Here is a 16,703-nt window from a genome sequence, read left to right as displayed (position 1 = left end):
TATTAAATGCAAATAGCAACTAGGGAACATTTGGGATTGATGAAATGCTATAAAGCCAAATCAGGGTGATGGCTGCACAACTCTCTAAAATTACAAAAAACCATAGCATTGTACACTTGGAGTATATACTATGGTATATAAAATAAACTTCAACAAAATGTCTTCAAAATGCAAAAAAAGAATGAAGGGGGAAAAATCTTACGACTAAGAGAGTTACAATAATGCACATCAAAACTTGAGAGATTCAACCAAAGCAATAATTTGAGGAAATATTATAGCCTTTTCTTTAGCTTCAGAGCAAAAAAAAAAAAAAGGTTCTAATAAGCTAAACATTCACTGAAGTGAAAAAAGCACACCAAAATAAACAAAAAACTAACTCTAGATGTTGCAGGAATTAAACTAATACAGACTACTATGAACAACTTTAGGCCAACGAAATTGGAAAATTAGATGACATGGATAAATTATGAAGACACAGGAACAGAAGAAATTGATAACTTCAATATTTCTATATTCACTAAAGAAATAAGATCAAAAGTTAAAAGTCAGGGGTGGGACAAAAGTTAAAAATAGTCAGTGGTACATAATCCTTTATGGCCTCACAGATACTGTAACTAAACATTTAAAGAACAGATAATTCTAAACTTAACACAAACTCTTCAATTGAATTTAAAGAGACTAGTCATCAATTTACTTTACAAAACTCAATAATACTAGTAACAAAACCTAAGAGTAATTACAATCTAGACTCATTCATGAACACCAATTCAAGAAACCTTAAACAAATGCTAGTAAACTGAATCCAGGGGTGTATTAAAAAAATAATAAATATACCATTGCGGTCACCCCTCGGGCTGAAGTGTGGTTTGCTGGCCTGGCGAGGGGAGCGGCCGCGGTAGGCCTAATTCCGCTGCCCCCATAATAGGGTGGCTGGTCGGGCCCACCGCCACCCCTGAAGGGAGCTCGGCATGGGCGCAGAATGCCCTCGGGTCTCCCCTTCTCGGCAGCCATGCTTCCGCGGCCGCCCCTCCTCCCGGATGGCGCCACACGATGCCTTGTGGGGCGGCACCCTTCTTCTTCTTTCTCCCTGCGCAGGCGCAGGGCGGAAAATTCCAGTCTGCCCTTTTCCCCTCCCCCGACAGCAGCAACAGCCAGGCGTGGGCGGGAAACTCAAGTCTGCCCTCCACCCCAGCAACAGCAGCCACCAATCCCTAAACCCTGCCCCTTCCCCCAGCAACAGCAACAGCCAATCCCTAACCACCACCCCTCCCCCTTCCAGCACCTCCCACTGACCTTTCGCCGGCAACCAATCAGAACAGGGCGTGGCTTCGACCAATCAGCCTTCCCCAGCCCCTATAAAACTGTTGCCTCTCCCTCAATAAAGTGGACTTGCGTGTTTACCTTGTCTCCGCGGTAGTTCTTCTGCCGTGCGCCCTCCAGTCCTGAGAGCCCCCGACAAGGGCCTGGCCTCCCTTGTCCCCAGTTCGTCACCTGCTTCTCTGGGTGACCCCTTCGTCGCCGGCTTTGCCGGGCGACCCCGTCAGCCGAACCGCGCAACCCCTGTGAGACCGATCCCTCGTCTGCTGCCGGACCGACCCCTGTCCCAAGTGGGACCGACCCCTCGTCCCAAGCGGGACCGACCCCTCATCCAGAGCTGGACCGACCCCTCGTCCGCAGCCAGACCCCACCTCTACCGACCGAGCAAACCGTCGCATACCATGAAGCTAGGTTTATTCCAGAATTCAGGAGTGGTTTAATACTTTTTAAATATAACTTACCACAATAACAGATAAAAGAAAAGTGATCATTTCAATATATACGAAAAGCTCTTAAGAAAATTCAGCATCCATTCACGAAAAAATCTCTTAGAAAAAGAAGGGAACTTAACCCTTTATAGGGTGCCTACAAACAACGTCGACGTAGCACTTATTTTATATTTGTAACGGTGAAATACCGAAACCTTTCTTTTTAATCATGGATCATACAAGAATTGCCAGTCCTTTCAAGTACTGCATTGGAGAGGCTAGTCTGCAGAAAGACAAAAAAGTTTGTGTGTTTGTGTTTGAGGGGTGGTGGTGCCTGCAAAGCAAAACTGATATGCCGGTTTTTGGTTTTTCTTTTTAACTGAGAAAATCTAAGGGAATCTACAAGTTATTAGAACTAGAATTAAAGAGTTTAGCAAGGTTGTTGTAAGAAAGATAAACATAAAGATTACATTTCTATATACCAGAAATAATAAAACATAATTTTTAAAAGGATACAATCTATGAAAGCAGCAAAATTAAAAAGTACATAGAAATCATTCTAACAAATTATGTACAGCTGCTCTTCATGAAGAATGGTACAGAAGAGATTAAAAACTACCTAAACAAATGGAGAAACCGAGAGGTAGGGCACTGAGGAGGGGTGGGGAGTGGGGATGTGGGCAGTTAAGAAAACGAAGAGGAGCGATGTCCCTTACAGACAATGAGCGATGCTTCGACCATAAAGATTACTCAGCACCCGTCCCTTCTCACTTGCATTTCCTAGGCGGCGAGAGTGCTCTACAGAATGGTAACTAACCCCCTCACCTGGAGAGCCGCCCACCCGGAGCCGCCTCTCCTCCCTGCCAGCTTAGAAGGACCCGGCACGCCCACGCTCTGCCAGGCCCTCTCCAGCACGCGCCCTGCCCTGTGGCCACCTACTAATTAAACGTGTGCTCCTGGTCTGTGCTGGGGGCTTCAACAAGGCAAGGTCCAAGGGAGATACGGTTCGTTTTCTCAGGCTAGAAATCCCAGAAATGAGCCCTGGCACCACATACAAGGGAGCTCAGCAAACGATGAAGGTGGCCTCTCCACACAATGGGCAAGATGGCCCACCCAGGGAAAGGGACTGAAACCTCTGGAAAAGCCAAGCGGGATCACAGCTCTCTCCACAGATCAGAAAAAATGAAACAACGAAAATACTACAGGACGAATTCCTTCATAACCTTGAAAACAGAAGGCCGTTCAAATACCAACTAAAAAGCGCGAGGTCATAAAGGAAAAGACTGATAATTTTGGCTATATAAAAATTTAAAAACCTTCTGTATGACAAGAAAAATACCATAATTAATGTTAAAAGACAAATAAGATGGGGAGAGTGGTTAGTAACTCGCATCAAAGACAAAGGCTCAGTCTCCTGGTACAGAAAGGGACGTGTATATAACAATTTTTAAAAGACCAACAACTGAATGGAAAAAACTCAAGATAAAAAGATACTAATTTACAGTTCAGGAAAAAGGAAACATGAATGCTTCTGCATTTATAAGGTATGCAGCACTGCTCTTCACAAAATAAGTGTAAATTAAAACTCTATTATCAGCAGAGATCCCGAAGCTTCATAAAGCCATGCTGCCGGACAACACAGGGAGAAATGGGCACTCACACTGTCAGTGGGTGTGTAAATTGGTACAGCCCCTCCACAGGGCTGTCTGGTAATACCATTACACATGCATGGGGTGTCACTTCCAGGAATTTATCTTACAAATATATTTGCACACTTATGGAATAACACATATAAGAAATTTATCATGGCAGCACTGTTTCAATTTTAAACAATTAAAAATAATTTAGGGAGAAGATGTAGCTCACGTGGTTGAGCACCTGCTTCCCATGTACAAGGTCCCAGGTTTTATCCCTGGTTCCTCCTAAAAACAAACAAACGGAAAAACCAACTTTCAGTGGGGAGCAGACAGAGCTCAGTGTTTGAGCACCTGCTTCCCACATACAAGGTCCTGGGTTCGCTCCCCAGTACCTCCTCCTCCTATTAATCATCATCGTCAACATCACCTTTGTAAAAGGAGGTAAAGCTACAAAAACAAACAAAACAGGGAGCACTCTATATACTCGTAGCAATTTGATATAATTATGAATTCCAAAAATAGATAATGGATTATGTCTGTAATCTGGTCTATTACTGGGCATGAGTTATGATTAGGGCTTTGACTGGGCCACGTCAACAGGCATGGCAAAGCACAGAGCTGAAGGCTTTTGATGTTGGAGTTTGATGCCGAAGCTGGAGCCCCAGGGAGACAGACAGAGTCGTTCGCCTAATAGTTTACAGCTGACCTTGTGGAGAGAGGCAGAGTCTAGAGAGCCTCATAGTCTACAGCTGAACTTGTGGAGAAAACAGGGGAGCTGAGTCCAGAGGAACCCAGGAAGCCTGAACCCTCACAGACGTCGGCAGCCATCTTGCTCCAAATAGACTTTGGTGAGGGAAGTAACTTATGCTTTATGGCCTGGTATCTGTAAGCTCCTACCCCAAATAAATGCCCTTTGTAAAAACCAACCAATTTCTGGTATTTTGCATCAGCACCCCTTTGGCTGACTAATACACACTCCTTTGAAAAGATCTCCAAAATATAAAGCCAAATGGGCAAGGAAATAAAACACAGAAGAATAAGTATAGTGTGCCTCCATTTGTGTAAAAATAAGGTAAAAATACTAATACAATATATTACTTTGCTTGCATTTGCTAAAGAAACTCCAGATAGACATAAAATAAACTACTCAAGTAACTGGGCAGGGGAATTAAAGTTGGAGAGCGACTTACCTATATCCATTCCTTATACTTTCTAACTTTTGAAACATAAATGTACTGGTTATTCAAAACATGAAAAATATAAAGACGTAAAAATCAGGTATCCTAGTGAAACCTTGAAATAACTTTTTGTATTAATCACATTATCCAACAAATGATACAAAATATTATTTACTGCTTGATTCCCTTATATGAAATCAACAGATTAGGTATGCTATATTTGGAAACAAGAGGAGCATATGCACAACAGAATGTTCAGACTATTACAAAGCGTGGACTTACGAAAAACTGTTGATCCACTTTGGTTTTTAAACGTATATGAATTCAGTATTACAAATCCTCATTGAAACTCAACTTGATTTTAAAAATATTCTACTGCTGATTTTTGAGCCACATCTACTTCCCATGAATTTTAAAAGTCCTAAGATACTCTATGGCTAGAGACTATGAAAAAGAGGAAAAGAATTTCCAAGGTACTTTGAGAAATGTTCAGGTCAATGCAAAATATATGAAAATAACATTTCTGGTAAAGATGAATGGTTATATAGTGTTTTTTACCATGTAATTTATTATATGTCAATCTATAAAATAATGGCAGGATCAATCAAGGCAAGAGAGTCCTGAAACCAAGCACATTAAAATAGCATTCATTAAAATAAGATTCTACCTGTAGTAAGCTTTAACTATTTCAATGTGAAGGATATTAAATAATTGCCATGTGGTAAAAGTCATCAGTGAACACGTCAAAAAGGAAGGAAACTGTGAGCTTGGTCTTGAAGGAAACAACAGGCATCCAGAATCTTTCGTCAAACTGGTTTTATAATCAGGGATTCCTTTTAACACGTAAGTAAATAAAACAAGTAATGTGATCTCGCTATTGAATCTTTCTCAAATTTTGATGACAGGACAAAGCATTCTATGTCTACAGATTAGTTCAATAAGACCTTGAAAAAGCCTATAACTTTATAAATAAAAAAAGATACCAGTCTCTGTCACTTAAAAAGAACCGATAAAAGTTTTTAAACTTCCCCACACTTAAATAAAAGCCAAGACTAGATAATTCTGATAAAATGTACATCCCAACCTCTACAAACCCCAGAGAGAGTTCCGGAATTTTTAAAACGTATACTGCTTGAATACCGCTGCCATTTTTATGTGTTTTGTCTCAAGTCATAACCCTCTTTAGGATTCTTATCCAAAATAGAGGGCACGTGGGCGGGAACCAGCGGCTGCGTGGAGGGAAGCCCGTGAACTGACGAGTTGTGCTCAGCACCAATCCAGTCAAGGCACGGAAGAGGCGCTTTAAAGGCAGCTGGTCCCTGCCACACGCCCTCGTCCTCTTCACCACCCCACCCCACAGAGAAAAAAGAGAGGAAAGCAGGAACGTGGGCGTCGCGTGGGGAAGCTAACGCTGGGGAGCTGCAGAGCCAGAGCTGCGTTCAAAGGGCTCCCAAGCCCTTCAGTGCCGCTCACGGCCGACTCTTCTTACAAAATATGGACATGGCGCTCTTTTTCTACGACGCGTGTCAGCTGAAATAGCCCAATAACCGAGGGGTAGTTAACAGGGCTAATTTAAACTAGAGACTGCTACGTCTACTTCAAGCACAGGAGTCCTCTTAGTATTTTAATACGTTGTGATTGAAGTGATTATCTGTTTATAAGCTAGTTTAAGAAGAATAAGACTGCCAACAGCAACAATGTTTTGATGTAGTAGCACTTGCCATTAAAACAAAAACAAAAAAGCTCAGGATAAAAGTACCAAGCATGCACCAACTAGCAAGACTGAGCGATCAATAGAACCACTCTCCTGAATAATACTCAACCCAGGGCAGAGTGCTTTCCTCAGAGATCTTCAAACACAGAGAACCCCTGACGCTTCTGCTGCCGCCAACCAGGAAGGCAAGCAGCTATGAAACCAGCCATTCCTCTCACCCTTCAACCCCGAGCCACCCCCAAATAAATAAACGTTTAGGCTGGATTATGGCTTTGCATTTTTTCAATGCAATACGTGTTTCCCCCATTGCAGACATGACTGTAAAACTGGAGAAGGAAGCCGTTTCCGAGACTGTCCCGTGGGCACACCCCGGGGAAGGAGGCGGCCAGGAGCGCGGCCGGGCTCACCTGCTGCGGCGGGTACCTCGGCTGGGCCGGCGGCGGCAGGTGCGTGGGCTGCTGGCTGTAGTAGGGCTGCTGGCCCTGCTGGCAGTAGCCGCTCCCGCCTTGCTGTCCATACTGAGGCGGCATCTGTCAAAGAGTCAAGCAGAACAAGGGAGAAAGTCACAACGTGCCGGTCAGGCAGCGACATGTGGGTTCAACCAGTAGCTGGAAGAGAAGCCGGTTCTCGGCTGAGAACTGAATAAATATTTTTAATCCTCTTCGTTAGATCAATCGACATAGTGTCTTCTTTCCACCTACTATCAACAAAAGCAATTTGACATTGCCTTTTTAAAAAACAGATTTTATATCAGATATCAAGAATGTATTGATAACTTTACAAAAATTTAGTGGGATAAAAAAACAGAGCTCCTAACACTGATATTAAAAAACTACCTCTGCCAAGAAGGTCAAGGCAGTAATAAGTTAAATCCATTCCTATGGAAAACTAAAAAAGAAAATATATCCCTTTACAATCAGGTGAAACCCTTTTAGAAAACAACACTATGCCATCAAACAATATAATCACCAATATGAGTTCTTGAAGGAAATAGACCCATATCTAAAAGAACAGTATTTTCATAGTTGATAAAAAGGTAGTGATGTAAAGTGCACTACGTAGCAAATATCAGAGAAACAGACCAAAAATGGCTTATACCAAAATCAGTTAAAAGTCCTGGAAATCATGATTCAAAGGAAAACCCTTTTTCATGCACTACAATATACCATTCATAGTATTTTTAGTGGTATTTAAATGCAAAATCTATTGACTTTTTTCCTAACTGGGAGAGAGAGCAGGAAAAGAAAAACAAAAAGCCCCACACAAAAAATCCCAAGATATCAGGACAGCAAAGGGCACCGAGGGACAAGAACGGTGCCGTCACTGCTAAAACCACAGTGCGGTCCGTTTGAGAACTTCAGAAACAGGGCCCAAAAGCCCCTGATGAAGGAATTAGTTATCCGTCAGGTATACACTCCAGAATACAGAATTGGGAGGAAGAAACGAAGGAATGGCAAAGGAAGAAAAAAATAAAACACTTTACCTTACCAGTTAGCACAGTAATTCCTAACACATACACTGGGGTAAAAGGAGAAAACGCAAACTAAACTTCATGCTCCTTTTGACCAATTACCTTCAATATCTGTCAGTAGTGATCACAAAATTTTGGCCACAATGGCTCACAAATGCCTCTAAATGAGCCCAAATATAGCCTAAATGAGAGGCACAGATGAGTTCATACTGAAAACCACGTAAGAGCACAGATGAATTTTTCTGCTTTTCTTTATTTTACTGCTTGATATTTCATCATGAATTTATACCTCTGCCATAAGCCAAGCCAAAGCAGTTCCATAAAACCAACCCCACATGCCAGAATACCACAGCCTGCCACAGCACACATCCTTCCCTGCAACACCCATATGTTTGATTCGATATCTAATACCGTATTTCACACATGCATCTTTGCAGTTTGATTTGGAGCAGTTTTAGGATAACACTTTCACCAGTGTTAAAATGACAGGAAAGCTCAGTCAACATGGCCAGCTCCCCTATGAATTACACTTTAATATGCTGACTTTTTGGTTTACAGAAACCCTTATACACAATATGGAAGTGAAGTTTGGGAAGGGAGCTCTACTTTCCAGGCAATACAACAGGCTCCTTACAGGGGCCTACTAGCACTCGTGCCTGCTAGAATCTAGTGCTATATTCCAGCTCTGAAAAGTGCTGGGTGGGGAGGGCGGGCGGAAGCAAATCCCTAATGGAGCCATAGCAGTGATCCGCAACAAGGCAAACTGCAGAGGGGAAAATAACAAAACCATCTGTTTTCGTTGTTGTTTTACTGTCTCCCACAATTAAAAACCTACTTGCTATCCTTTTAGATGCATGATATAATTCAAAGACTTATGCCACCTTAGCTGGCACGTTACCTTCCTGAAAGCTGCCTACAGCGATGCAGCTGGCCCAGCAGGCAGGCCAGTCTTCCTGGTGTGCTTAAGGTGCAGCCAGGACAGAACACGCTTTACTCAACAGGGTTAGAGACGCACGGAATCTAAATCCAGTTTGGAGTGGGCTTCTAGTTGTCTTACACCTCCGTCTGAAAAATGGAGTTACTTTCTCTATTAATTCATATCCATATAGTGACCAGAAATACAAAAATCCTTGCTGGGATTTTGCAGAGGCTACTATTACTTATTAAACTACAAGTTGTAGTACTAGCTCTAAAATATTAATTATTACCTAAATTTTGCCTTTAAAATTCACTACCCTCCGCTGTCTGGAACTAAATTCCAATTCTTAATGATCGGTATTGTTTTGATAAACTTAGATGCAAAGCTTTCAAACGTAGATCATATGCTTTTCTGACTCCATAAACCAAATAATCATTATTAATGAAACATAAATGGACGGGCTGAGCCATAACGCCCTGAAGGACCCCAGCCGGCCCCCAGAATGTGACCTGCGCCACGCTCTCCACCCGCCAAGACCCGAGCTGGCGCACCTCGCCCGGGCCTCATCCTCAGTGCCCACCTGCCATACGCTCACCTGCTGAGGGCACTGAGGAACCCACCGACCAGGGTCAGGAGGGGGAGGGCCCGAGGGGGCCATCCGCCAGGCCAGCCCGTGCTTCAGCCCTGGGGAGACCTATTTTGGCCACTGAGGGGTGGTCGCCCTGGTTCTCCAGCCCGCTCAGGAAGGCAGGCTCACTAAACGGCTGAGTGCAGCTGCGTCGCTGCAGCAGTCACCGAGAACAGGCCCGCCCAAGCGCTGCCGACACAGCCCCTCCAGCTCCAAGGCCACCGCGGGACCCCCGGGGGGTCAGCTGAGTCACTCAGCCCTCGGTCCGCCTTCACCTGTGACTGTTCTCTCCTCAGTGAAATCCAAGTCCCACGGCGCACAGTACCCCGCCTGGGGGGGCCTGAGGGTCGGGGAGCACTTGTAGATGAGTAGATGCTGCTGAATGGGTTACTGAAGTGAGCTATCACTACGCAAATTTTAAAAACTAATCAAAGAACACATTATAAAGTGGAGCTCACTTTGGTGCAAGTAGGTTCAGCTTATTCCAGCAGCCAAAGGACGGAACCTTACAGCAACAGCTGGGAGCCTTTGCGGATTAACTGTTTACCCCGGTAAGTCACTATGCCTAGCAAATGCCCTGTGCCTTTAGCATGCAGTTTAAATAAAACGAATAGGAGCACTATACAAACAAGATGGAAATCTCCAGAAAATGTTTGGGATCAGGGCTTTTCTGTTTGCAATTCAAAATAAGGAAAACAATTTCTTTCTCTCATTTCTAAATAAAAAGGACCTTCAAGTTGTGGGTGAGCACCAGCAGCAACAGAACCTTTTATGCTAATTTTCAAAGAAATTTACAGGCTTCCCAACACTATTGGAGAGGAAAGGTATGGCTAGCAACGATTCCCTTACCCTGAGTATTTCTTCTGGGAGTCAGCCCTGATAAAGGCCTTCACTACTAACCTTCCCATCCCTGCCGTGTTAAGCACAGGAAACTGGGCCCCTTTTCTCATTTCATTCTACCCTCAAATTTGGCTCATGCTCCAGAGCTGGTGAACGGGTCAATGCTGCTGTCCTCCCCCTTTGTTCCTTCTCCGCCCAGCTTAAGGCCACCTGGCCCTTAGCCCCAGCAGCCCCCTTGGAAGTCTGCGCCCATGGGCATGCCAGGTGAGGGACGGGCAGGAAGAGGGCATGGCCTACCTGCAGCTAAGTGGGTAAATGGAAATTAAGTTCTGCTTCAGTCACACAATGGGATTCTATTCAGTGTTAAAAAGAAATGAGTAAGAACCACATCCAGTGGGTCAAACCTAAAAAAAATTCCACGTTACCATGTTAAGGTAAAAAGAAAAGCAACAAAAGGTTAAGTGTGGTGTGATGCCTTTTGTGTAAATTTTAATACACAAAATAGTAAGTATGCATTGTGTGTGAAGACCCATATATAGTGAAGGCAAAAAAACAGGCAATCGGGAGGGGAGAGTGGCAGGGCTTCAGCTCGTACTATAACAGAAAGATGACTCGAGGGCGGCAACACGCCCGGGCCCGGAACGCTGGCGTAGGTGCACTTGGGTTTCAAAATTTAAAATTCCCTAACGAAGCCCCCTCCCCAGAGCACGGAGGGGAGGCCCTGCAGCCCCAGGAGGGCCCTTCGGAAGGAAGTTCCTGGTGCTCCCGAGGGCAGGCCTGGCTAGGCCCGTGCCCACTGCTGCTGGGCAGGGGCCCGATCCAGCCAGGCGTCTGCTGGAGTCTCCTCAGTGGAAAGGGGCGTCCTGCAGCTCGTCCGCGGGAACCACTCCCCAGGTCTCTTACCTGGGTACCAATCCTGCCCAACATCTCAAAGCAATGAGCTCTGTAGTCACAATGGTTTGAGGAAGAGAACACAATGTATTACACAACAGCTGTATTTCAGTCATTACTGGGGCAAATTCTGCTGGCTTCCAATTTCCCAGCAAGATCGTGCACTTATTTTTCATACACAAGAGACAGACTAAAAATTCCCCACAGCAAGGAATTCAGATTCTAAGCCAATGCTTGGTTGAACCAATTGTGTGAGGAAATTTTATTATGTCAACATGTCCAGTCAAAAATAACGTGCTGGAAGGTAATAAAATAAAGTTTACAAGGTCAAGATTCTACAACGACTCCACATTCTGTGGTCCCTTCAGCTAAACTTCAACTGAGGCCTCCCAACGATGTAGATGGTCTAGTTTTTTTCAATCTCCGATTTTAAAAAGAAAAAACTTGCTCTTAACCTTGAATGAGGAAAACAAGGACTCCACGGTTTCCTAAAATAATGCTTTCATGTTTGAAAAATGAGAAACATTCAACATATGTGCACTGAGTGCTTATTGTATGCATTGTACACTGAAGCTAAGTTCTATCGAATTCTGTCCAGCTCTCCTTTGGTAACAGAAAAAAAGACAACTGGGCTCAAGAAGGGGTTAGCAAGGCATCCCAAGGGTCAAGAACAAGCTGAGTCTTAGACTCAGAACAGGCCCAATGGCTGCCACACAAATAAGCCAGTTACACGACGCTCACGTTGCTCTGGAGCCCATTTCCTTTTTCTCCCCTATGGCCTTATTCCTAAACAGACAACTTTCTGGTCATAAACAACGCAGGTGTTTTGACAGGCTGAATATCAGCCAACATATCTAGGATAATTTAACCCTCTCCTTTAGATTAAAAAAGTTCACATCAGAAAATAAATTTACTATTTCTGATTTCTGCAACTGTGTTTACAAGTTCTCATTTGTCATCAGTAATCCATCTTTTTTCACGAGAAACTTAATAATACTTTGCTTTCGGGTATATACCATGTAAGGTTATAAAGACGTAATAAACACAGTGAAATACTCTCTCTTGGATTTCCTTACCATTACTAATTGCCTACAAAATTTAACTGTCTTATATTCTATATGGCAGCAGGAACTAAACAGTAGTGCCTTTCCTGACCCCAATTTCCACAAGTCAGGTATGTCCTGAACAGCCTTATTTCCTCTTAATAACCATTATGAATCTATTATCCATGAATTTATTTACACCCTTCTTAAATTAATGCACATTTTCCAGTCCACGTCACCTCCTGAGGGTAACGAGTTCTGGAATGGTCATAAATCCAACCCCCTCAAGCTTTAAGGAGTGCCCCCTAACTCTAAACACAGGATTTGATTAACAAATGTTTAGTCAATCAATGCAAGGCTATGGTATCAGCCCATACCCTTCCTGCTGCCAGAGCAAAGCTTCATTATTAACTGCTTTCTATACCACACTGTCTCTTGATGCCCTTCACTGGCTACACTGCTTTCACTCTTTTAGTCTTCACTGGCGAATAGCAGCTAAAATGGCAGGCCAATTCCAAAAGCACATCGAGCATGGCTGGATACCAGAGTAAGATTATTTTTCTAGTTACTTTTAAAAAGAAACCCTAGTACACTGTATTCTTCTCTACCACCTTAACTACAGATGTTTTCACCTTTCTTTCCAGGTCAGCCAATTAGAGGAGATTTTGTTTAAGTATTCATAAAATACAGGCATTCACTGGCAGTAAAATGCTTCCTCTCATTTACAACCAGCATTGAACTAAAGTCTTACTGTACACAAAATTAACACACAAGTGTATAATTGTAGTTTTATGCTCAAGTGCCCCAATTACCCACTTTAAAATACTTTCTTCCCAAGGATCCATCGAGGGCATTCTACACCACAGATCTATGGAGTCTACAGTGTGCTTTTTGATAAAACAGAAGCATAACAAGAAAATATTTGCAGCTTCAGAGAAAAATGTATGTACTTCAAAGGATGATAAATCTTGTTCTAAATTTTTTAGCTAAAAAAGAAAAAGCATATTCCCAATATATATATAAATTTGGTATGGCAGAGGGTAGGGTAAGAGGCCCACAGCAAGAGATTGTTAATTTATGCTGCCTATTTTTCAAGAAATAGAAACAGGACCAAAAAACAAGTGGTCTAAAATATTTTATAAACCATTTCGGGGGAGAGGGGAAAATCACATGCATGTTTCCATGCCTTATTTAGACAATATAATAAGCAGGAAAAAAATTAACAATTAGAGTGCCATGCTCATTTCTAATATGGAAGCTTTAACATCTAAGTTACCAACATTTACATTTAAATAAAAAATAAGTGCCTTCCCTGCCAACGTGCAGTCTGTTTTAAACTAGAGAATCATAACTATAGAGATGCAAAAACATGACTTGCATAACACTCCACTTCTGTAGCGGTTATGTTATAGATAGAAAGAAATGAGGACTCTGAAGGAAATCTATAGCTAATAAGTAGTTAGGTCACTTTAACTAACACAAGCAACATTTTCCTGGAAAAAGCTACTTGCAAATAAAAGAGGCCCGGGCTGCCTCACAGGGATTCAGTGGTCCCCATCCAAGAAAGCGCTTCCCCAAGAAAGCACACACATGATGGCATTTATTTAGGAATAAATGCATCTCACTGGAAAGCAATTTGAATTTGCCATCTATCTTCTTATATTATTTCCCAAACTATAACAGGTAATTTTATATTAGTGAATATATTCTTTGAGTTGTTTGAATTTTTAAAATATGTATAAAAAATTACAAAATCAAAAGTCAAAACAGTACAACAGCACTTCACGCACATGTTCCAACAGCAGGGTTTTCTAATAAGACTTGGAAATTAAGTGTCAGGCTACAGTATGTTCATGTTTTTAAAAAACCTCCCACCTGGTACACAAGCACATGGTAAGGATGCCATTTACTACAGTATGAAATAGAAAATACACAGGAAGTAGAACTGATGGGAATTTTAGAGGGAGCTTCTTGCCTCTATCCACCCTTCTGGCCAGAGATTTCAGTTTTTATAAAGCACAAAAAGAGAGAGGCGCTTCACCACTTGCCTATACAAACCCAGCTGCCAAAATGCATGTGCCAAAGGGGAATTTCAAAGAATTTTAAAGAGATAACCTTTGCTGAGGCTGCAATGTCAACTTTGTAACCGCATGACTGGAACATGTGCTGTGAATGCTGGATTGGAAAGGCTGTTCTATTTGTGAAAACTATGGAGTGGGAGAAACAGAGAGAGCAGGGATTTACCAGGATACGAGGAGAATTTTTAAACAGCCACTGGATAGACAAGCAACTGGTTATCTTCCCTGGAGGGGAACTGGGTGGGAAGGAGAGGGAGAGAGATCTTTCACTGCAGGCTGTTTTCTACCTTGGGGATTTCAGACCACATATGCAAATTTCTCATTCAAATGTGTGTATGTGTGAGTGAGAGAGACAGAGAGAGCGCGACAGAGGGCGTGAGAGACAGAGTGATTTTTCTCATACAGTCTTTGGGGCTGTTTTCTTTTTATTAATGAAATATTCAGTTACCACAGTCTAAAGCTCACTTTTTGAGGAAAAGGGAGTAGCTGCTTCTGTAGCTTTTTTATCTTGTGCCAAAAAAGAAAGAGAAAGAGGGAGGGAGGGAAGGAATAATTCTGGTGAGTAAGCTGATGAAAAATGTGAGTACAAACTCATCAAGCATCTCAAAAATGGAAATTTCACAAAGCACACAGTTTTAAAACAAGATCCTTAAAATATATAGTCTGAGTGTTCCATAAGATTTTATTAAGGGAGAAGTACTTAGTACTCATCTGTGCACCCCTAAATTTAAAAGGTGGAAAGTGCATGAGTGGAGAAAATAACAGCAACGGTAACCACACCCTGGAAGGGGCAGGACTGCCTGGGGACGGTGCCCACGAGAAGGAGGACTACCCAAAGATGGCACCCCCCAAGGGGGGACTCCCCCAAAGACGGCACCCACGAGGGGGGGACACCCCAAAGATGGCACCCACGAAGGGGGACTCCCCAAAGACGGCGCCCATGAGAGGAGGACACCCCAAAGATGGCGCCCACGAAGGCGGACTCCCCAAAGACGGCGCCCATGAGAGGGGGACACCCCAAAGACGGCGCCCACGAGGGGGGTCACCCCAAAGATGGCGCCCACGAAGGCGGACTCCCCAAAGACGGTGCCCCAAGGGGGATTCCCCAAAGACAGCGCCCACGAGGGGGGACTCCCCCATGGACAGCGCCCGTGCACCTGGCCCTCCCCTGGGCAGGCACAGACCCGGGGGGCAGCCGCCTAGGGCAGCCCCTGCCCTCCGCCTGAAGGGGGCGCCCAAGCAGAGGGGTCCCGGGGTAGGTGCCCAGGCCTGTTCCACTGACCACCAGGGCCCTGGCAGCAAATGAGGCGCCTTCCCCGCTGCCCACCGCGCCCCCTGTGCCTCACCCACTCAACGAGACCAGGGGCGCAGAAAAGGGGCGCCTGGCGACTGAGCTCCCAAATCATAGTTCAGGTTGTGCGTGATGGGGGTGGGGTGCTACCACCCCAAAATACAGCTCAGCCCACAGCCCACCTGGCACCTGGACCGGTCGGCGATGGTCTGAGATGGAGGGCAGGCCCGCCGGTTCGTGCCCTCAGGCCCCCAGTCCGGACACGACTTTGCACGGCCGGGGGGACTGGAGGGGCCTCGGGGAGCCGCTGAGCCCAGGGGTCCTGCACCGCCCACCAGCTGGACCACACGACCTGAGCCGTGTGCACCCTGGACCCTCCTTTTGCTTACTCAGAAGGAGGGCAGGGGCTCCTCCAGGTCTGGGGCTAATGGAAGGCACCGGGGCCCCAGGGCAGTGCTCTCTCCAGCCCCCCAGCGCTCACTCCGGAAGGAGGCCTGTGCAGGACACTCCGATGGCAGTGAGGCAGCGAGGAAACGGGCAGGGGCGGTCAAGATGCCTGGGGGGGGGGGCGGCTTCCAGCATTGGGGGCCCAGGGGAGCCTGAGGGGCAGGACTGAGTGGCACACAGGACGCCTGCCCAGGGAAATGCACGCCATGTGACTTTAAACTTTAAACTTTAAAAGCGGTGGTTTAGACGGAGAAAGTAGGAAGTGTCTACCCCAACGCATTAGGACATAAAATCGCTACCAACACACACCACACACTAGGTACCACATACAGCAGTCAGCATGTAAATTTAATGTCGGTGATAAACTTGTGATACTGGGTAACGGTTTACACAGGAGCTGTGCCACACTGAGTCTGAGGTGGGATGAGAAAATAATGCTTTGGATAAAATACAAAGCCCTTGAAATATAAAAATACTTCAAAGTAAATGTTTACATAAATGAAGAGCTGCCTTTTTTTTTTCATCAGGTAGAACATGGGCCAAATACTGCCAAAAGATTGGTGAGCTAAAAATACAGGATGTTGACACTTTAAAATCATTAACAGCTATGTACCCTGGGGGAGGAGGGCAAGATTTTCTTAATGTAGTATAACTAATTAAATGTTTCAGTTCTTTCCATTTTTTGTTTATATTTTAGCAAATCATTCAAGTTAGGCATTCTAAACTACACATTTTGAAAAATCATCATAAAATCATATTATCACCCTCAACCCTATACTTCAATATGGATTCAACTTCAGACTGTCTCTCTAAGCACTTTA

The 16,703-nt window shown here is 44.2% G+C and overlaps 1 protein-coding gene across 1 annotated transcript in view; it reads right to left on the bottom strand.

Moving 5' to 3' along the window:
• Nucleotides 1-16,703, bottom strand: part of ARID1B (AT-rich interaction domain 1B) — a 398,217-nt gene that overhangs the window by 283,747 nt on the left and 97,767 nt on the right. Inside the window, 1 exon segment of the mRNA XM_058289666.1 lies at nucleotides 6,682-6,804. Within this exon segment, the coding sequence (XP_058145649.1) occupies nucleotides 6,682-6,804 (123 nt within the window).

Source organism: Dasypus novemcinctus, chromosome 28 (assembly GCF_030445035.2).
Source record: "Dasypus novemcinctus isolate mDasNov1 chromosome 28, mDasNov1.1.hap2, whole genome shotgun sequence".
Classification (NCBI taxonomy): Eukaryota; Metazoa; Chordata; class Mammalia; order Cingulata; family Dasypodidae; genus Dasypus; species Dasypus novemcinctus.
Note: the sequence above shows the minus strand (reverse complement) of the source record. Positions and strands in the feature narration are given on the sequence as shown.